Source organism: Hypomesus nipponensis, chromosome 3 (genome assembly GCF_054491055.1).
Source record: "Hypomesus nipponensis isolate SF chromosome 3, ASM5449105v1, whole genome shotgun sequence".
Classification (NCBI taxonomy): Eukaryota; Metazoa; Chordata; class Actinopteri; order Osmeriformes; family Osmeridae; genus Hypomesus; species Hypomesus nipponensis.
In genome coordinates, this window is record NC_140363.1 from 18,347,207 (window position 1) to 18,368,366 (window position 21,160).

The following is a 21,160-nucleotide window of genomic DNA, read 5'->3' on the forward strand; positions in this document are numbered from 1 at the left end:
CAGCAGCCTACGCGGAGCAAACGGGTCTGCAGAGTGGATGTTTTAGTTTCTAGGGGAGGAGCGGACAGGACTTCCCCACTTCTCTCTCCCCACTTTCTGACTGTACTTTTTTACATCCCTGCTTACGTCTAGTTGGCATAACTAATTTCCGCATTCCCAAATCCTCCCAGATAGGGATCACTATTTAAAACGGGCTGATGCAACGATTTCCACTTTTTAAAATCTACTCTCGACCTTCACCTGACCAGAGGAAAGGACAGCTGTTGCACTTAGGATCAAAGTCAGGTTTGTGAATTACTTCTCTGGCGAGAAATACTGATTATGTAGGCGCGCCACGCATGGGCTGTGAACCGCCGTCAGCAGCCTTCGAGGGTCTCGGGCCAACATGCACAATCCTCTCTTTATCTACAACGACATTGTTGATCAAATGTGGTTTTAGAAGTCGAAATACATATCTACATTAAGTGTACAAAATTGCAAAAACGTTTGTGTGCATGCTTTCCTCGTTACAATAGTTTACACAATGTGAAAACTATTTTGCAATACGTTTATACAAAACTTCAGCGATCATTAACATTTGGCTCATGACTATATTCTCTAAATATAAATATATATAGATATTTATCTTGCATCTTTGACTTTGCAGTCAAGATGATCTTGTGGCAAGCTGCAAAAGAAGTGTTACATAAGAAGCATGCCGTACTGTAGAATAACTTCCGCTTTGAAATTGGCTCATGACTTAAAGTACCGCGTTATTAATCAAGGTTCTACATCATGACTTTGTTCTGATGTTATTGAAGACACCCGTGCCTAAAGTTTTGATGGCCTCTTATCAGAACATGTTATCGAACTGACATGATCAAAGCCAATGACACTATGTGACAAAATGATGTATTGCTTTCAAAACACTTGGTCTTTTTAGTTTGGTTAATTAGTTAACACACTACAAAAATCATTGTCATCATACCAAAGTTTTCACATCTTTGTAAAAAAAAAAAAAAGATTTTCACTACAGTAAGAAGTTATGTGGTCTATTTAAATAGCGTGAAAATGTGTGAATTCCATCACATTTCTGCTCTATGTATCTTCCTAAAAGTTGGTTTGTTTTGTCTCTCTCCATATTTTTAAAACATGGATTCAATTCACATAATACACACCATTGGCACTGTTCTTAGGACAAGGTTCTCAATTTCTGTCAGATTTCAGAATCAGCACTTATTACACTTGAGAGTGTAGATACTAGTGTTGATATTCCTGGATCCAGTGGCCTAGAGGCTGCCAGCTTTCCTTAGCTGCCCTGTGTAACCCAAACAAAGGGAACCTTGTTGCTTTTTCACCTCATCATTCCCTCTGTCATTGCTGAACTCTGTACAGTCAGGGCCCACACAAGCAACCTCTCATTTAGGAAAGGATGGTTTACATCCAAGGCGAACACGCATAGTGAGTGATTCTGTGTAGAGTATTGTTCTCTTGAAACACAAAGTGACAGATCCTGGTTCGGTAGTCTCCAGTCATGTCTGTAGTTTGCCCTGTGAAGTCATTTGCGGTGCGTTATGTAGCACACTCTGGTGCTGTAGGTGTCTGAGGGAAAATGGTCTGCAGTGTGCTTTGTTTGATATCCATGGTAGAGTTTTGGTTTCTGTTGTACTTGGCAACTTCTTTCTCCACACACCAAGATTTTTTGTTTTGTTTGTTCACTGAAATTAGTCCTGGCATTGAATTGTGGCAAGAAAATGCCTGTTAGTACATCAAATATTGAAATAAGAGAGATGCTGCCATATTCCCTTAAAAACAATCTGATAGTGGACCTTATTTAGGGTAGAATCTTAGTTCATCATATTGTTTCATTGAGAAACATTTGCCAGACTCCTGCGGAAAGATCTGTCTCTCTCCACTGTCACTGCCTCTCTCACTCCTTTCATCTCACATGCAAGTATAGCTGTTCAAACTTACACTCAAAACAAAAACAGACTGAAAGGTCTTACAATTCTGCCAGAGGAGTTGGTAAAAAAAAGAAAAAAAAGAAGACAAAACCAACCATGTCTAGTGTGTGAAAGCCAAGGAGAGAGGCCCTGGAGCAGGGCTCTAGTGAAGGACCAGGCTTGGACATATTCTGCTGTTCTCCTGCAGCCACATTCCTCTGCCCTGACATGGAGAGGCAGCTCATCCAGAGGAAAACATGGGCAACGGGTGCTTCTTGGCGAGCGCCAGCCACAGCTCTCCTTGGGATAAAGGGGAATGTGTCTGAGTCTACTTTTGTGCAGGGCTGTATGCCTCCCTTTTGGCCTCCAGGAATAAGAAAAAAAGAAAGAAAAAAAAGAAAACGAGATCCTTGCCAAGACCTCTGTAAATGGGAGTATACATACAGTACAGTACATTCCTGAAAAAAAAGAGATGAAATAATAAAAAAAGGCCTAATGGGAGACAGCCTCGGCCTTCTGCTCTTGTGGCAGGCCAGCGTTAGACGGAAACCTGCCGGGACAACCAGGTGGACTCTGGGAAATGTCTCCTTCAAGCTCTTTAACAGACCCTAAGGAGACTACTCCGCAATCAACATTCCAGGCCTTCCCTTTGTCGTGTGCCTTTTATTGTGAAATCTCCGTTTCCTGGACATGATATGATTTCCCCTTTTTTGTGTTTTTTCTCAGCTGCGGTCTCGATTGGGTCTGACATGATGCCGGGACAGATCCCTGATCCGTCCGTCACCGCCGGCGCACTGCCCAGCCTGGGTCACCTGGCCGGGATCTCTGCCACCACGCTGACCGACCAGCTGAAGTTTGGGGACCTTCGGGAGCTCGGGGCCATGCTGTCCCCCCTCCACTTCCTGGGGAAGCTGGGGAAGAGGCCCATCACCATCAAAACAGAGGTGAGGGACTGGAAGAGGGTTGGTGTTGTTGTTCACCTGATGAGACGACACGTAATACTCCCAAGAGTGCCACTGTGTCTTTTTCATCCCTGACACAATCGTTTAGAGTGCCCTGGCGTGACGTTTGGACCAGTGTTCACAACCTTAACAAACAGCTCCGCCTTGTGGACAAAATGTTCTGTCTGGAAAACGTCCAAACTTCGCACCGTGTTGATTGCATGCCGTTTGTATCAATCTGTTGAAATGAGACCGCTGTATCTAAATCCCCCCTGTAATGGCAGCATGTGACTCTGTGTGTTTGCGTAATGTAGTGGGACGAGGAGGAGGACAGGAGGAAACGCAGGAGAGAGAAAAACAAAGTAGCCGCGGCTCGGTGTCGAAACAAGAAGAAGGAAAGGACAGAGTACCTACAAAGGGTGAGAACGTTCCGCAGCGTTCCACACGGTTCCCCTCTCACGGGTCCTCGATGCTGGTTGTCATTTCTAGTTTCCTTCCAGAAACCCTTTCTAACACTCCCCCCATCTCTCTCCAACTCCATCTCTCTCTCCCTCGCTTCCTCTCTTCCCCACGTCCTCCACCTCAGGAATCAGAAAGACTAGAGATGATGAACTCTGACCTCAAAGCCCAGATCGAGGAGCTGAAGAATGAGAGGCAGCAGCTGATGGTCATGCTGAACCTCCACCGGCCGACGTGCATCGTCCGAACCGACAGCGTCAAGACCCCAGACGGCGAAGCCAACCCCCTGTTGGAGCACCTGGACGTCAAGTGATGTCGCCGAGTGATGTCGCCGAGTGATGTCGCCGAGTGATGTCGCCGAGTGATGTCGCCGAGTGATGTCGCCGAGTGATGTCGCCGAGTGATGTCGCCGAGTGATGTCACCGAGTGATGTCACCGAGTGATGTCACCGAGTGATGTCTCTGGGCTAAGAGGAGAACGTCCCCACACCTCCAGTTTACAGTGACGCCCCAGCCAGCGAGCAGCACTCCTGCCTGGGTTTGGCCCAGAGGGAGCCCATCCCAAGCACTCCTGCCTGGACAGAGGTTGACCCAATGAGATTGGACTTTGTGCTGGCAGGTTAAAACTAGTACTTTTGGTTTTGATGTCATCGTTGTTGTCATTCTGGACCTCTTGACTCGAGCCACTATCAGTGTAGATCAGAGGTCTTCAACCCAGGTCCTCAGGGACCCCCTGTCCTGCATGTTTTAGATGTTTCCCTGCTCCAACACACCTGATTCAAATGAATGTGTCGTTATCTAGTTATGCAGAAGTCTGTTAACGACCATTCATTTGAATCAGGTGTGTTGGAGCAGGGGAAACATCTAAAACGTGCAGGACAGGGGGTCCCTGAGGACCAGGGTTGAAGACCTCTGGTGTAGATGAGTGTAATAGGGATAGATATGTAATGCAGCTTGATGAATAAAGTGCCTCTCAGTTAGTGTTACAGATCTCTCAGGCCTCAAGACAGTCATTGCTGTGTTTATCTTTTGTTTTACCAATGTGTACTAAGATAATCCATTATTTTCCCTTTTGTATTATGCCCCACTGGCCTACTGTTTGACCATTTCGTTAGTTACTGTTTTGTAGTTATTTTGGCGCTGGCGTCATATATGCACATATAAACTGTTTACATTACTTGTTTTATTCCCCATTACATTGTTACTTCCAATCCAGTTTCTGATTTTTATACTTTGTATATTGTATCATATTGACATATAAGCTATAACAAAATGTGATGCGTTTGTATTTCTGCAAGACATAAATGCATAGTGTCTTTTCTAGTCGAGTTCTTTATTGTTGCAAACGTACGTTGATGAGGTCCGCAGTAGCAGCGCCATCTAGCGGCCAAAAATGATACAACTGGCATCCCAAACTGTAAACTTCCAAGCATGCATTTAAATATTAATCATATACTGAGGACTACTATATATCCCAAATATTGGCTGTGCACACTACGTTTTATTACAACGATAAACACTAAATTAGGTCTTATCAAACTGAGCTGCATTTCATAACCACATTTGGGAAGTTAAGCAATTAACCAGACAGGTGAAGACAATTACACCAAATACAGGAAAACCCCAGGGCAGGGACAAACATAGCCGAGACAATGGCAGTAGAGCTGTGGCCGTGACAATGTGGCCTTTTCTACGTCTTCAACTCCCTTGTAATATATTGGCTATTAGGCCTACGGAACATTTTTGTAACACAATGTTCATATAATTACATAGCCAGGTAGCAAAGGTTGATTTAACTTTTCAACTGTTCGCGAGTGTGTTTTCCTAATCATTGGTTTAACTTCCAATTGGGTGGAGGTAGAGTTTGGATATCACGTGATGGTATGGGCTAATAAATAGGATTTCTCTGCGTGTTTAACTTACAAGATTCATCAAGGGAGTACTTGAAGGATATGGACTTCCTTCTTAGTTTCAATTTGATTATTTTTTATTAAGTAATTGTGAGGAGCGAGTGCAAGTAATCCACATTCAATTTAAAAGTGTTTTAAAGTTTTGCCATTGATCTGTCTTTTTACACTAGCCTAAATATTTCATTATAATAAATAATTTCATCACTGTTACAGAAGACTGCATCCAGAGTGCTACTCTGTGGCAATATGAGCGAGAACACAGACTTTGATGCTTCTGACTTGACAGATAAAAGAAATGGTTTGTTTCGGAAGAAAAATAACCCTTCAAAATCTCATGACCTCGCCGAACAAATCGAATGTATAGACATGCCGAACGCGGACAAGGACGTTCCAGTTCCTACCACTCGCTTGTACAAACGGCGTTGGATGATAGTGTTACTTTTCAGCGCTTACTCTCTTTGCAACGCTTTTCAATGGATCCAATACTCAATTATAAACAATATTTTTATGAAATTCTACAATGTGAACTCTTTTGCCGTAGACTGGTTGTCAATGATCTACATGCTGACATACATCCCGTTCATTTTGCCTGTTACCTGGCTCTTGGATAAAAAGGGACTGCGCTTCATAGCGCTTGTTGCGACCGGTATTAATTGTATTGGAACATGGATCAAAGTGGCCAGCGTCAGACCGACGCTATTCTGGGTTACTTTGCTTGGGCAGTTCGCGAGCTCTGTTTCCCAAGTCTTTATTCTTGGAATGCCCTCCAGAATCGCATCTGTTTGGTTTGGAACCGGAGAGGTGTCCACTGCCTGCTCAATCGGAGTATTTGGAAATCAGGTGAGAAAATCCACATCACACGAAACAGGTAAGTGAAAGCCTGGACATTCACTGATGGCATGTGAAAGACAAATAATTCCACCTTTCTGCCCACGGAACTTTAATCGTTGCCATTTTCAAACAGACAAACGTCAAAAAGCATTTCCGATGTTATTGGTCACTTATTTTTTTTAATTAATAATAATAATTAGGCTACACATTAAGCACAGGTTCACGTTCAATTAGATAAGCGAGAAGAAAAGATAAAACGTTATTGCAGTTCATCATAAAACATCTATAAGTAACCAATCATAACCCATAATAGTTATCCAGCAATTTACACAAATCATGTTAAATAGATCAATAATTCACACAACATACAAAGTAATACCAGACTGCATATTACACAAGCCCTTCAGAGTATTGCATTAAGATCAGTCTGTTGCATACTTAAACACGTTCAAATGTACATAGATGCTTAAATGATCTGTAAACGAGTCCACACATATGGGTTGGAATAGGGCAGGAATAGTGAATAGATATCATTTAACACATACTGTACTTATTTTTAAAATCTGAAAGATGGGCATACTGTACTTAATGGTTAATGGACTTGGTATTCACAAAGTAGTAGGCTATATTATGCATTAGAACACTGAAAAGTGTGTATCTGCCCGAATGTCTGTTTGTTGAAGAAGTATTTCTTATCAGGCATGTGGAATATTGTGACTCATTTTCTCATCTGTTCCACCTCGGCAAGAAAAAAACGTTCCTTCGTCAGATTGTCAGCTTTGGGTTGGGCTGCTAATCTGTGGAATTTGTGAGTGTTTTCCTGTCATGCATATTGCACCTGACTGCCTCATCTTCATGAGTAACACTCACAATGGTACGAAAATGAAAAGTACAGGTTGAGATCTGAACAAATGACACATCGAGCGATGCAGTTGTGAAAGAGATGTAGAGAGTTTGCTCGGGGATGTAGAGAGGAAGTGCTGTAACATGGGCAGGCAGACCAGACACCGCCATTACAAGACAGTAGAGGGTTGAAGGTGAGAGTGATGAATGAAGAAAGATTTGGCACAGCCACAGTCCGTCAGGCCATGTAATGACTCCAACAACAGCAGAAGTCTTTAACCTTGGGAGGTTGATACCTGATTATTGGTGTTGTTGACCTCTTTTTCTCTGGTCCACACTGTAAAGATCTGTCATTTGTTTGAACATGTTCTGGTACTTGCTGCCCTTTTAAAGAAGGTTTGAGCCACGACCCTCCATTGGCCCCAGGCTTCATGGATGTGTGTCTGCTGTGAATGTATAGATTAAACATTATTAATTGCCTTCGCAAAACAAGAACATTTGGCATGTGAGTAGGAGAACAAAATGCAAAACAAAACAGGTAAAACATGAAATACTACGTACCCTTTTATAATCACACCCAAGCACGAACACGCCCACACACACACACACACACACACACACACACACACACACACACACACACACACACACACACACGCACACACACCTAAGAGAGAAGGGTGGGTGACAGTCTCAGTGCCCTCTCACCTCCTGTTCTTCCCGCTGGGTATCAGCTGCTACCCGTGTCCCCTGTCCTGAGACCCCCACCTACTGTTGCTCACACTTATTTTGTAAATAAAATACAGCTGTGTTTCTGTCTCCACTCTCTAATTCCTTCCACAGGCTTCGGTCCCAAACCATCACATTTCCAGTGACAAAAAGGCGAAACTATGATTTGATTGAAAGCATAGCACAAGTTTATTGGCTTGCAACAAAGTTGTTGGGGGGGAATCAATTTTTCAAATGTTCTAAACAAAGCAGACCACTGATCCTTCTAGTATCTTCAAGTTGTCTGTCTTGATTGTATACTTCTAATACCTCAACCTTTTTTGATAAAATCACTCTCCTACTTGGACGGTAGTGAACACTGTGGTTGCAAGTTGAATTCATGTGTCTCTGAGGTGCTGACCTTAAACCCTTGATGGCTTGTGTGCCCCTCCCACAGTTGGGCATTGCCATCGGTTTCCTGGTCCCGCCCATCCTTGTGCCGAACGTGGAGGATAAGAATGAGCTGGGGCGACACATCAGCATCATGTTCTACATCACCGCTGGGGTGGCAACCGTTCTCTTCATCCTAGTGATCATGGGTAAGCTACGAGGAAGACTAACCACACACACACACACACACACACAGGAGCTACATGATCTGAAAACAAATTTATATATCATGGATGATTCAGTGTCCTGCCTCAGTCGTTCGTTACAACTCTAGGATGTATTTAAAAACACCATGATACTGGTTGACTGCTTCTCTCCCCCCCCCTCCCTCCACTCTGTTTGTGCTCTCCAAGGACAGACAGTGCCTACGACCAAACACTTCTTCCAAATAAGATTTGCTGGTGTCATTGTCATGATGTTTTTCATGAACAGGCTCACCAAGAGCTTGTTGGCATCAGATGCCATCAACAGAGTAGTGTTTATCTCTGGGCCACCAATGTACCAATGTTATCGTGTTTCCCTCTGGCGTTTTGCCCCCCCCCCTCCCACCCCCACCCAGCTGGCATGCCCCTCTAGTCCTGACCTTCAGTGTGAGTTTGAATATGCCTCCTGCCCACAGCTCAACAACCCTTCACTCTCAGGGAGACAGGCCAGCACTGTAATTGCAGTATTTCACCATGATTTGATTAATTTCCTTTGGATTTGATCTCAAACCGAAGCAAAGACTTGAATGTTGAAGTGTTTTCTGCGGCCATGACCACTTGATGCTGGCCTGTCTTAGAACTGAACACAGAGAGGAGAACTTACTACAAACTTAAGAGTGAATGATGTTTGATTAAGGCTCCTGATAAACTTCCCAGTAAGGCAGGTTTTTTGTTCCTGTAATTGTAGTTGATGTTCCTGCTTCACTATCTGAGCCTGCTATACCTCTGATTTCCTCCTGACAACTGGGAAGTCTCACCTGGGATGTCAGTGCCATGCAGATACAATAGCTACTGAGCAGTCATTTTGGTGATATTTTCATCCTGTTTAAGTGCTTCCTTATGTACAATCTACAGTCCACTCGTTAACGTGAGATTAGCAAATGGCCTCTTTTTGATTGACTCACATGCCTAATGGTCCTCTCTCTGGGTAAACCCCTGACTTTGGATTCTTGTTGATTGACGGTAGAGCAGTTTCAGGTCTTCCAGCTAGGCCAGGACACATGTCACATGGGGCAGGTTTATTTACCATTGATGAGAAGCACCTGGAGCGAGAGATAAGCTCTGATAGGCTAAACTGAGAGATAAGCCCTGATAGGCTAAACTGTCTCCAACGTTTCCCTCCAGCTCCTCAGGGTTGTGTTTATCTCATCTCCTCAGCCTTTCTCTCTGTCCACTCTCAACAAAACCAGAGATCACACTGGAGTCCAGCTTCCACCAATGACGCTGTGCGTGCGTTTGTGTGCCCAACAGTGTTCCAGGAGCAGCCTGACCTCCCCCCGACCCAGTCCCAGGTCCAGGCCAGGGCCGTCCCACCCGAGGACTACTCCTACATGGCCTCCATCAGGAGACTGCTGACCAACAAGCCCTTCATCCTCCTCCTCATCAGCTACGGTCAGACCCTCACCCACCACCCCACCCCACCCCACCCCACCCACCTCTCAGACCTACCTGGATCCACCAGGACCCTGCCCCACAGGATCCCTCTATGAAAGGCTTGTTATCTGAAACGCAACGTCCCATGTCCACGCATCGTTAAGATACCGTCACAGGTGTTGAGGGTTTGAAAGACCGATCTACAGATGGCAATCGTCTCTATCGGGATCTGATACGACGTGCTCCAGTTCATCTGAAGTGCTGTACATGTGTCCATCTAAAGGTCCCTCAGAGTAGCAGGGTTTGTGTCCTTAGGCCTGGAGGGTCAAAGGTCATAGTAGTAGTAGTAGGTGATGATTAACTCGAGCAGTCTGTTTCTCAGTCCATACAACGACGACCTTGGGTCACTCGCATGATGTTTTGAAGCCAGATCTGTGGATGAGGATGTTGTCTATCAGATATGTGGTCATGCATCATGTGACGCTTCATCTGAAGTGCTCTAAAATGAGTAGTAGTGTGACGCAAGTCAGTTGCGTGATGTGATGCATTCAATAGCCTTCAAGGGTTTGTTTTTGTAATCCCCTTAAAATGCTAATACTGTATTGAAGGGTGGAATGTGGGCTGGATTGAATCAAAGGCCATGCCATGGTACACCAAAATGTAATCTTTTACATCATTATTTGTTGTACAGATAGCACAGAGTGCAGGCACCACGTATTCCAGATTTCTAGTTGATTGGTTTAACAATTGTAGTTAAGGAATCTTTGGGTGGAAATCTTTTGTGTGATATGTTTGGGAAGGGTTTGTTTGGAAATCCACTGAAAATGCTAATACACGCTGATTTACCGTAACTCCATCATGTCATCCCCTCTCTCTCTCTCCCTATACGTCCTGTCCTCTCCAAAACACACCATCGCGATTATAAATAATAAAGGCAGAAATGCGACCAAAAATGTATCTAAAAAACGAAACAAAAGACGGGTGGTCTCATCTGGATCTCCAACCGTCTCTCCCTACAGGTTTGACCAGAATAGACCCAGGCTGTCTGACTGCCTGTCTGTCTGACTGCTTGTCTGGCTGCCTGTCTGCCTGGCGCTCAGACGAACAGACACTCAACAGACCTGCCTGTCTGACTGCCTGTCTGCCTGGCGCTCAGAGGAACACACTCAACAGACCTGCCTGTCTGACTCCCTGTCTGCCTGGCGCTCAGAGAACAGACTCTCAGGACGTGTTTCTGTGTTTCCTGCAGGTCTGAACGTGGGCTGCTTCTACTCCGTTTCCACCCTGCTGAACAGGATGATCATCGAGCACTATCCTGTAAGCCCACAAAACAACACCATCTCGGAGAGAATAATACTTTATTTCCGTCTTTTGTACCAAGGCCTAAAATATCGCCAGACGAGTGTACCAGGAAAACCACAAAAGACTGACAGTAATGAATTGTGTGGAGTACATTGCTTTGGGGGACTTTTCAGACAGAAGACTAATTTAGTACAAAAAAGATGATTGTGGTCTGGTGACGTATCTCCCTGTAGATAAGAGAGCTGAGGGGTGTGTGTGTGCGTCTGGTGTTCAGGCAGACTCCTACACCACATGGTAAAGCCATGTTCTGTCCTTTTCTGTGTCCTACAGGGTGAAGAGATCAACGCCGGGAGAATCGGCCTGACCATTGTCGTTGCTGGCATGGTGGGATCCCTCATTTGTGGAATCTGGTTGGACAAAACCAAAACCTACAAGTAAGACATGGGTCTTGAGTGCAAACTGTTACTTGGAAAAATTCACCTATTTACTATTACTCCAGGGAAACCGTGTCTGGCTTCAGGAGAACTCAGAAATGGCCTTATCGTCTAGTACTGTAACTAACATGAAGGCAGGACTGATGACACTAGAAGCTTTTATACCTCACGATCATAAGTATTCATGCTACGTCTCCTATGCCTCTTGGTGGAGTGGACCTTGCATGGACCTGACCTGGATCAAGTCCAGGCAAGGACACATTCTATTCATGAGTGACTTGATCAAATAATGGGCTTCCATGATTTTGAGCTAATTTTTTGTCTCGGGTATATATAGGGATTTAGCTGAGCTGATACAGCTCAGATATGCGTCCTCTTGACCGTGGTCAGACCGTGGTGTCTTTCACCCCAGTAGAGGTCGTAACACACCTAACCTCAAAGTGGCCTTGCAGGATGCACTCCTCCAGAACCAGTTGCCTGGTCACTCATTGATCACTCACTGATCATCGCAGTTTAAGATCGGTGCTAAATGAAGTGCTTTCTGCATGGACGACTTCGAAATCTTTAAACAGAGAGGTTTACGTTTTCTACATTCTGTTGACGCCAAACTGAGGTTGTGGAGGAACTGAACGTGTTATCAGACAGAACTTTTCTCCATCAGCCTCAGTCCTGCTGTAGCAGGGACGTCCAGGGCTTGTCATGTGGAGCTTGTTAGACACCATGTGACAGGAAGGTCAAACAGCTGCCTGTTTCTGCATCAGCACAGCACCTACACATCCAGACATTAGGTGCGTTCAACTTCATGCAGCGCCGGTGTCGCCTGCAGCCGCCTGCAGCCCGGCTGACTTGAAGCAGCCAATGGCATTCTCAGCTTCAAGGCAGCCGACTGCAGCTGACTGTCGGCGCCGCCGGCGCTGCATGAAGTCGAACGCGCCTATTGGTTCACCTCCACTGCTTTTTGTTATGACAAGGAAACTTCACATGGAGAAGTTTGTGAAGTGGGTCTGTAATGAAATTGAGGACTTTACTGAAAATTCAGAAACTGTGTAATTCTTAAATGCAAACCTTCCAACAAAGCTTTTTTTCCCGACAGTGAAATGTTATGACTCAAATTCTTGACATGCCATTCACAACATTTGTGGCTACAGCAGTCAGACTGCGTGTCTGTTGTTGATCCTATTCAGTGTGGGAGAAAGTGGACTCTGGACCAGGTTAAACTAACAACAACATAGTGAAGCGATGCTTCATCCATCTTGCACGCGTGGTTGAACAGAGGGATTCAGCCACCGTAAGTGTGTTTGTGTAGAAAAGGCTAAAGTTATGACGAGGTTTTAGACTGCCAGGAATCTGGACACTGTGGAGTTCCTGACTGGGCACCGAGGGACAGTTTGGCGTTGGAGTTCACGTCTCGACTTGGCTGCTGTGTTGAAAGAAGAGGCTCGTATTGAGGGTTGTTAAGTTGTCATGGGCCGAGTCTTAAGTGCTTTGTGGCAAAGCACGAATAAAAGCAAGATCGGATGAGATTAATTTTGCAGGAGGATTCTGAATCGCTGTGTGAAACCGAGCTAGTCATGCGGTTGTGCTGAGCAGAGCACACACACACACACAGACAGCAACAACCATGTTAGAAAGCCACATTATGGTTTTACCGGTGTTACAAGAATCCTCGAAGTAAACTAAAAGCACTTGAGCGTGAGGTAAGAGTCATGTTAACACCTCCGTCCTCTCCGCAGACAGACTACCTTGGCGTTCTACATCCTGTCTCTGGTTGGGATGGTGGTCTACGCCCTCACCCTCAACCTGGGCCAGCTGTGGGTGGTGTTCGTCACCTCGGGGGCCCTGGGGTGAGTACAGTACAGCTCCAGCAGGAACCATGATCTGTGTCAATACCCACCTTCAGAATTAACTGAAGTTTGTTTATACTAAACTAGTGGTACCCATAGCTATTTATTTCCCAATGTCTCCTCAGAGCTAAAAAGCTTTGAAAGTGAAACAGAAACTATAAACACATCCTCTCCTCCACTTACCCTGATCCCTGGAAATTTATGTCAAAAATAATAATAAAACCAATAATACTTAACTCTAAAAGCATAATCCCTACGCCCCTGTCAACCTTTTCCTGTAGATTCTTCATGACAGGTTATCTGCCGCTGGGCTTTGAGTTTGCTGTGGAGCTCACCTTCCCAGAGTCTGAGGGCACCTCGTCAGGTCTGCTCAACGGCTCAGCGCAGGTAATCCAGGTCACGATCTCTCTCTGTTAGTCACAGTCACACGGTGGTGTGTTTGAGGTTTCAAACTAGCTCAGTGGTTAGCACGTTTTGGCTGCGAATCAAGAGCGCGCAGGTTCAAATTCCCTTCTTTGTGTCGTGTTGGCTAAATGAAATGAGGTACGTTTATGAAATTAAACGCAGAATGCAGCAGCTGTTTGACCGGTTCTGTCCTTCTCCTTCAAGGTGTTCGGCATGATTTTCACGATCGGTCAAGGGACAATCATAGACCACTATGGGACTCTAGCAGGCAACATCTTCCTCTGTGTCTTCCTCCTCTTAGGGAGCATCATGACAGGTACAGGCAACCTTTACCCCCTGGGCCCGTCCTTCCTACGGGTGACATAGGCAGCCACCTAGGGCAGCATGAAGAGGGGGGGGGGGGGGGCGGCATTTTCCGAAGTGCATCCATTAATGAACGCTCCCGCACTACTGGCAAAAGGCGCCAACCGCGCCACGTCATATGTCCATGTTGTGGTTTGGGGGGCGGCACCCCGACTTGCGCTCCTGGGGGGGGGGGAGAGTAAATCTGTAAATAAAACACGTGCTGACAGGAAGGTTTAGAGGTAAACCTCCACAGCACTGTGAACATTGGACTCTGATGTGGTGATGCAGTGTGACATAGTATACCGTAAGGTCTATCTCAACATCATGGGGAAGTCTTCAACATGACTCATTCCGTTAGTATTTTCATAACACCTGTGGCCGTCAGGTCCCGTATGCAGTCACAGCTCCTTCTAGTGGTCAGTGATAAACAAAAATATTTTCTGGCTCATGAAGGAATGTGTGTGCTAACTGTAAAACAGCCACAGCTGTGTCAGTTGTAACTCTCTGAATCAACAATGTGCCACAATACATTGGATATTCTTGTCACAGCTTCTTATCCGTTTCTGTCAGTGTTCATCAAGTCTGACCTGCGAAGACAAAGGGCCAATCAGCTGACTGGAACACAGGTGGTGAGTTGAAGTGTTATGTGGGGTCAAAGGTGAGATCTCTGCATGTGTTGGTTACCTGGCTGGGGTTGTATGCTTTGGGCTGGAAATCCACTGGCTGGATCCCCTAAAGAAAATATTTGATCACATTTATGAGATTTATTAACTAAAAATAATTTACAAAAAAACACTGATCAATTGTTCAACACCACTAACAATTTCACTAATGTTAACAGTTATTTCCCATGATTATAAACTATTCTTTTCAAAATGAAGAACTGGTGTTTCCCCTTTTACTCCACTTGGCAAAACCCTGTAAAAACTAAAGACACATCTTTCAACACTTTTGAGGTTCAGACTGTTGGTGATGGAGTCTGGCTGGTGTCTCAGTAGGTTAGGAGGGATGAGGAAGGTGCAGGGCTGTTAGCTGGCTCTTAAGGCAGGTGGTGGGAGTGCTGAGGGTCCTGAAGAGGGTGATGGTGGAGGAGGTCCTTCAGGCGTCTGACCCCCTAGCTGTTGTTCCAGCCTGCAGGCTCCACATCTCCAGCACAGCACTACGGAGCCACAGGGTCCAGCTGCCCCACCTTGCAGAAGGAGAGGTTCTGACCCTAACCCATAACATCACTAAACCCACTCAGCTGTGCCTAGGTAACCCCAGCATGCACAGACGCAGGGGGTGCTGTCATACAACCCTTAAACACAATAATAGTTTATTTAGATTTGTCCTTCACTCTGGTCTTGACACATAAATAAACATGTCTTAACATAAACATCAGACTTTGTGTTGTGATCATCTAAGTTACTCGTGCAAATCTTCAGTGATAACTTTAACAAGATGTTTTACAAGGTTTTAAAATATTATCCGGGATTAATCCGAATTGGTGAAACCACTGCATTCCACTCCCAGTCTGTAGGAAAGGTCAGTGGCTCCTGCTGTTTCTCCTGAGAACTGGGGGCCGAGTGAGATTAGCCTCAAGCTGATTACAGGGAACATTATGAAACACACAGCTGAGGTTTTAATGGAAATATGTGTTCAAAGCACTTTGCTGATCAGTAGAAACCAAACAAAATTGCTTCACACACAGTGTGCATAATGTAACCATTATTGCTTCATTTAATCACTCTTCATGAAACTTGCAGGAGGTTTGGAAAAATTATAAATATGCAACTTTGGTTTGATACTAACGTATTGTATGTTGCTCAGAAAATGTAACTTTTTCATCAAACTATATTGTCTGACTGTCCTCCAGGGTGACAGAACAGCTGTTACAGCATCCAGGACAATATAACGAAGTTTGACTTGGTAGTATTTGTTCGTTCTTGCCCAGCCAACCCATGCTTATTTTGTGAAAGTGATACGCATTTGTCTTGTCTTTTGCTTAATCTTGTTTCCACAGAAATAGGTAGCTAACCAGGAGGGAGACGGCTCACCACCCACAAGCCCTAGAAGAGATCGGGGTACAAGTCCGTTGTCCAACTGGAAAACTCTGAGATGAGCCATTTTTATTTTGGTATGCAAAAGACACACCTCTTACGCACACGCAAAGAAAAGCTATGCTTAAAATGTGAACTCCACTGGAATATTAGAGCTGAAGGCCAAGTCAGGGATTAATACTTGAAAGAACCATGGTGTTGGAGTGACATCTACCACCAAGGCTTCATTCACAATCCTTAACAGCACTTTTAGTAAAGTCATCTCTGGAGAGAGATCAAAAATCATCAGTTGCGTTGCAGAATAAGGCACAGCATTAGTTTTACTACTTGAAATAACATGTGGATTAAATGTGCAAGTAATACATTTATTAATTGTTGTTTTCTTTAAAGGACAATGTGGTCATGTTGGGCTAATTTACCTAAAAGCATATTAACAGTTTAGATAACCGTATGACATTCCTAACAGCCAGGAAGTGTTGATGAATAAGGTTGATGCTGTGTATCTGAAATAGTTCTGGATAGTCAATATCGTCCTTGTACAGGTGATGTACAGTTAAACTAACTGATAGAAGTAGTGATGGTAGACACTTACATTTAGTCATTTAGCAGACGCTCTTATCCAGAGCAACTTGCCCAAGGACACAACGTCATTTTGCACGGCCAGGAATCGAACTAGCAACCTTTCGATTACTAGCCCAATTTTCTAACCGCTCAGCCACCTGACTCCTACACTTTATTGATCCCCAAGGGATAATGGCTTTAATTAGTAGATAAGACTAGTATTTATTCTATTGTATTTAGTGACATTATTAGTATTTGAAAGAGAAACTTTGAAAGAATGGGAGCACAAAATAATTTGCTTGAAGAACAGACAAATTACTTGTCATTTTGCACAAAAAGTAGGTGTTTTTATGTCCGATTCTCTGAAAGTGTGTATTTGTTACTGAAAAACTGATTTTATTACATGTTTAATTTTGGTAGTAGGATTTTAAACACATGTTTAATACAATTCATGCATAATATATGCACTGTTTGTACTATGCTTTGGATAAGTGTCTAATTGAATAAAGTCTGTCAACTGCCTAAGATATGTAATGTGGTTATAATTAACAAATGATTTATTATGTATTGATTGTATAATTTTGAGATGTGAATCTAATAATTCAGTATATATTTTTTTGTAGACACTTTAGTATAACTAATGATTGACAGGTCATGTAATTATTACCGAGTCTCATTACTGGACGAATTGTGTAGTAAAATGTAGAAAAGTAATCTCAGTGTCTTGGGTCTGTAATGTCTGTTGATCAGGTAAAAATAAAGGCAGAACCTCCTGAGTAAAATGTTCTCCAATATTCGGTTTAATCACAGACATCTCACACCAGACCTCATTCAGCAGTTTGTCACCATAGAAGGCAACATGTCCTCCACTCTACTGTATGTGCTGAGCACACACACACTAAGATATCATGACTGATCCGGAATAACATGTCAAACAAAAAACACCAATTTGTCAATTATCCAAGACACTATTTTTGAGCGAGTGGGAAAAGTCCCAACTGCACAAAAATGACCATGAATGCATCATCTACTCAAATGATGCCATAGTTTACAGCACACATCTCCCAAACAAGCTCATAAAATACATCCACACATTATTAATATAATGATAAACAACATTTAAAAATAATTACAACCGCAGAATCATAAGTAAGCAAATATCAACTGTTCTTCCTGTCATTGCAGAAGTCAATTATATAATATTTAAAAAAAACATGAAGTATGCTACAGAACACAATCCCATAACATTCCAAGAGAAAAAAAAAAAACAGGCCTGGCCAGATGTAAACAAGTTTAGTTTCACTTCTTCAGTCATTACCTGTGACAAGAAGCAGCAGTAGTTTAACCAACAGCTCCCCCTGGTGGTGGGAAGGGAGACAGACACTATGCCGAGTCCTCATGTTGTCAGTTCCTCTTCTTCTGTCGCGACCCGACTTCTTCCTGAGGCTCTGAGATACACTGGAAACCAATCAGCATTCCCACGATAGAGAAACCTGAAGCCACAGGAAAAGGGGAGAATATTTTCATCATGCATGCCAGCTTTGAGCAATCAAAATAATCTGCAACGAGAGACGACAACATTTCTGGGGATATTAGGGCAGTCTTTTTTATTTTTATGTATCACATGTAAGTCTACTGTACTCTGCTCTGCTTTACTCTGTTTTTGGTTTCTCGGTTCTCTCCCCTCTCCTTTCACTGTGTGTGCGGAAAACTTTTTTTTTTTTTAAGGAGCGTTATGGATGAGAGGGATTTAGCGATGTTGACATGACTGAGAATAGAGACATTCCTGATCACCCACGGCCATTTAGAGATGTTTGAAATTTTCGCCATCAAAAAAGATTCCTGGCAAATGTGCTGAGTGTATTTTTGTATTAATATGATGTGAGGTCCAGTTACCTGTGCGCTGTTCATTTTCCGACCATGCCATTTCTCTATGCAAGAAGGTCATCTAGCGATCATCCCGTGTCAATTACTCGGCGGTCATGTGACCGAATATCCGCGCTATTACTACAGAGAACCACCTCGTGGCTTGCGCCTAGTGCAGGGGTGGCCCTGCTCCAGCACACCTGTTTCAAATGAATGGGTCGTTATCAAGCTCTGTGGAAGCCTGGTAATGACCATTCATTTGAATCAGGTGTGCTGGAGCAGGGAAACATCTAAAACATGCAGGACAGTGGCCCTCAAGGACCAGAGTTGGCCACCACTGGCCTAGTGTATCCACTCCAATCTTTCTTTTCGGATATTGAATGGCATCGATTGCTCTACAGGACTCATTTGACACCCCTCTCCTGGTTTATTGCTTTAATAATCTCTCAGTCCCACCACAATACTAGCTCAACAGCACAAACACAGGGAAAGTATTCGCTGACAAAGTATTAGCTAGTAACTGGTTGGTAGTTAGCTAGCTCTACTACTGTAGCTGGTTACCAGCCGGTACATGTGGTTCTTTGGAGAACTGGATATATCAGCAACAGAACAGCACATCAGAGAAGGTATATAATGTACCTCTATAGTGTGTCACCTGGAGAAGCCGGCTGTGCTCCGTTTTGCTTCCTAGTTTCAGACCAGACCCCTGGACTGGTAAGTAGAGCTGAGCTAACTGGGCTACTTACTATGTGGGATTGCTAGAGATAACTAGGGCTGGGCGATATCGAATATTAGCGATAATATCGCAATAATTTTGACGACAATGTAAAATTTGAAACTATTGTGAATATCGGATATAATAAAATATATATATTTTTCTTTTGCTGGTCCTTGTGTTGCTAGTGTTTTAAGATCACCGTCTGGCTACTCTGTGTTCACACACACAGACACACAGACACACACACACACACAGACACACACACAATCTGAAAATTGCATTCACACAGGCACTCTTGCTCTCTTCTCCATGAATTGTTCAATGTGAGGTCCATTTTGTCAAGTTGCAAGTATCATGTTATGGCAACTTCTTAAATTTGCACTACACATTTTGTACTTTGTAACAAAGCTGTTCTATCTAAATATGTAATATCTAATGTTTTCTAATGGAGGCAAAATAAAATCATGTTTTATTTATTATTTAGCCTGTTAAACGCCATAATGAAGGCCCTGTCAAATCTGCTGTTTTGCTTGTACCGACTGGAAGGTTCCATTGCACGGTTTAGGCACAATTTAAGTTTTGTGGCAAAAGGTAAAGCTAACGGTAGCTAACTAGCTACGGTAGCTAACTAGCGGGTCTCAGTCACATCTTATATAGCTAGCTATATTTCCAGGCCATAATATTAACACCCTGTATTTTCACCTCTCGTGCTGGTTATCTCTAGGGATATATATATATATATATATACACACACGATACAATATTCGATATAGATCTCGATATGTTTTCCATTGCATTTAATACAACAATGCATAATGTGGGACACTGGAGGGGTACTCACTAGCCACAATGAGAGGTGCCATCACACCAATAGTCAGAGGTGCCGTTTTGTAGATGAAGGCTTCAGACAGAAAGTGTCCCAGAGCCAGGAAAAATGTCCACAGGGTGATGTTATAGAGCCTGCAGGAGGAGGATGGACACACATCTAAGAATTCAGGGGCTCTATCAACCTCAGCATCACACAGCACTGTTTAATGTATTGATGGTAAGTCATCAGTCAGAGTTGAGAGGCTCAATGCAGGCTTACGTTCTATTCTGGATGTCTATTGCACAGGCACAGCGGATAATGGATGACAACAATGTCCAGATCCCAAACGTCCGTGCTTGGAGACCATTTACTGCAAGAAATTATAAATCATTAACACGATATCATAACATGCCATTCCAATTGTTTTTGACAGCAGTGTTAATACTAGCAGTGTTATACTCACCAAATTCCGGTGCTCCTGTGTATAGTTTCTGAGATAGAAAGCTATGATCTCTAAAACTCTGGACTGTGTTTCCCATTGCAATGACAGACACCATCACGAGCCAACTTCGCAGCACATTTAGAAACCGACCCATCTCTGCCTTCAGCGGGCTGCACCTAAATCAGACACAACGTGAACGATTTGACGAAGAAAAGTCTGGGGAAACATGGGTTAACAGTAAAAATAACATCGCCTGAGACCAACTGGCCTACTAGGTCCGGTACAGTTTGCGTTCTGCATTTAATAGCAACCCAATGTTTTTCACCAATGCTCACTCGTGCAACTAGCGCGAGTCTCTACTAGGCTACTTACCAACGAATATGCGTCCGGGAAGTTACAAGAAGGTCATACCGTTGTACAAAAGAACAGCAATAACCCTAGCAAACCCAATCAATAACCCTTAAACAATATGTGTATGAACAGAAGATGTCATGGGCCAAATATTTGGCCAATGGGATAACTAAAAACATGGCGTCATCCAATCGGCCCATTCATTTTCAGAGTGTCATTCGTTTAGCTTCTATTGTGTGCCCCGCGGTGAACTCTGTGCACTATGTTGGTTTGGAAAGTTAACTACTTAGCGCTACTTTTAATTGGAATCTATCTACATGCTTCTGTGCGTGAACAATATGGTTTCTTTAATGACGTCAGCCAGCATATTTGTCTTTGACTTGAGGAGGACAGCCCATTTTGAGT

At 43.7% G+C, this 21,160-nt stretch overlaps 3 protein-coding genes across 3 annotated transcripts; 2 read left to right on the forward strand and 1 right to left on the reverse strand.

The window, feature by feature from the left end:
- The first annotated feature begins 60 nt into the window (after window positions 1-60).
- LOC146300179 (jun dimerization protein 2-like) lies at window positions 61-4,613 on the forward strand. Its single transcript, XM_084683314.1, has 4 exons — window positions 61-285; window positions 2,649-2,866; window positions 3,178-3,282; window positions 3,450-4,613. The coding sequence occupies exons 1-4, from the start codon at window positions 198-200 to the stop codon at window positions 3,633-3,635; spliced, it is 597 nt and encodes a 198-aa protein (XP_084539440.1). The 5' UTR covers window positions 61-197; the 3' UTR covers window positions 3,636-4,613.
- Window positions 4,614-5,308: 695 nt separating this feature from the next.
- On the forward strand, window positions 5,309-17,352 carry flvcr2a (FLVCR choline and putative heme transporter 2a). The gene is made up of 10 exons (XM_084681481.1): window positions 5,309-6,071; window positions 8,071-8,212; window positions 9,518-9,658; window positions 10,890-10,957; window positions 11,273-11,376; window positions 13,110-13,220; window positions 13,502-13,607; window positions 13,830-13,941; window positions 14,541-14,599; window positions 15,101-17,352. The coding sequence occupies exons 1-10, from the start codon at window positions 5,478-5,480 to the stop codon at window positions 15,179-15,181; spliced, it is 1,518 nt and encodes a 505-aa protein (XP_084537607.1). The 5' UTR covers window positions 5,309-5,477; the 3' UTR covers window positions 15,182-17,352.
- On the reverse strand, window positions 17,348-20,927 carry erg28 (ergosterol biosynthesis 28 homolog). Its single transcript, XM_084681485.1, has 5 exons — window positions 20,777-20,927; window positions 20,426-20,580; window positions 20,242-20,332; window positions 19,996-20,114; window positions 17,348-18,063 (listed from the first exon to the last, which is right to left on the reverse strand). Exons 2-5 carry the CDS (start codon window positions 20,556-20,558, stop codon window positions 17,975-17,977), a joined length of 432 nt encoding a protein of 143 aa, XP_084537611.1. The 5' UTR covers window positions 20,559-20,580; window positions 20,777-20,927; the 3' UTR covers window positions 17,348-17,974.
- Between the last annotated feature and the right edge of the window lie 233 nt (window positions 20,928-21,160).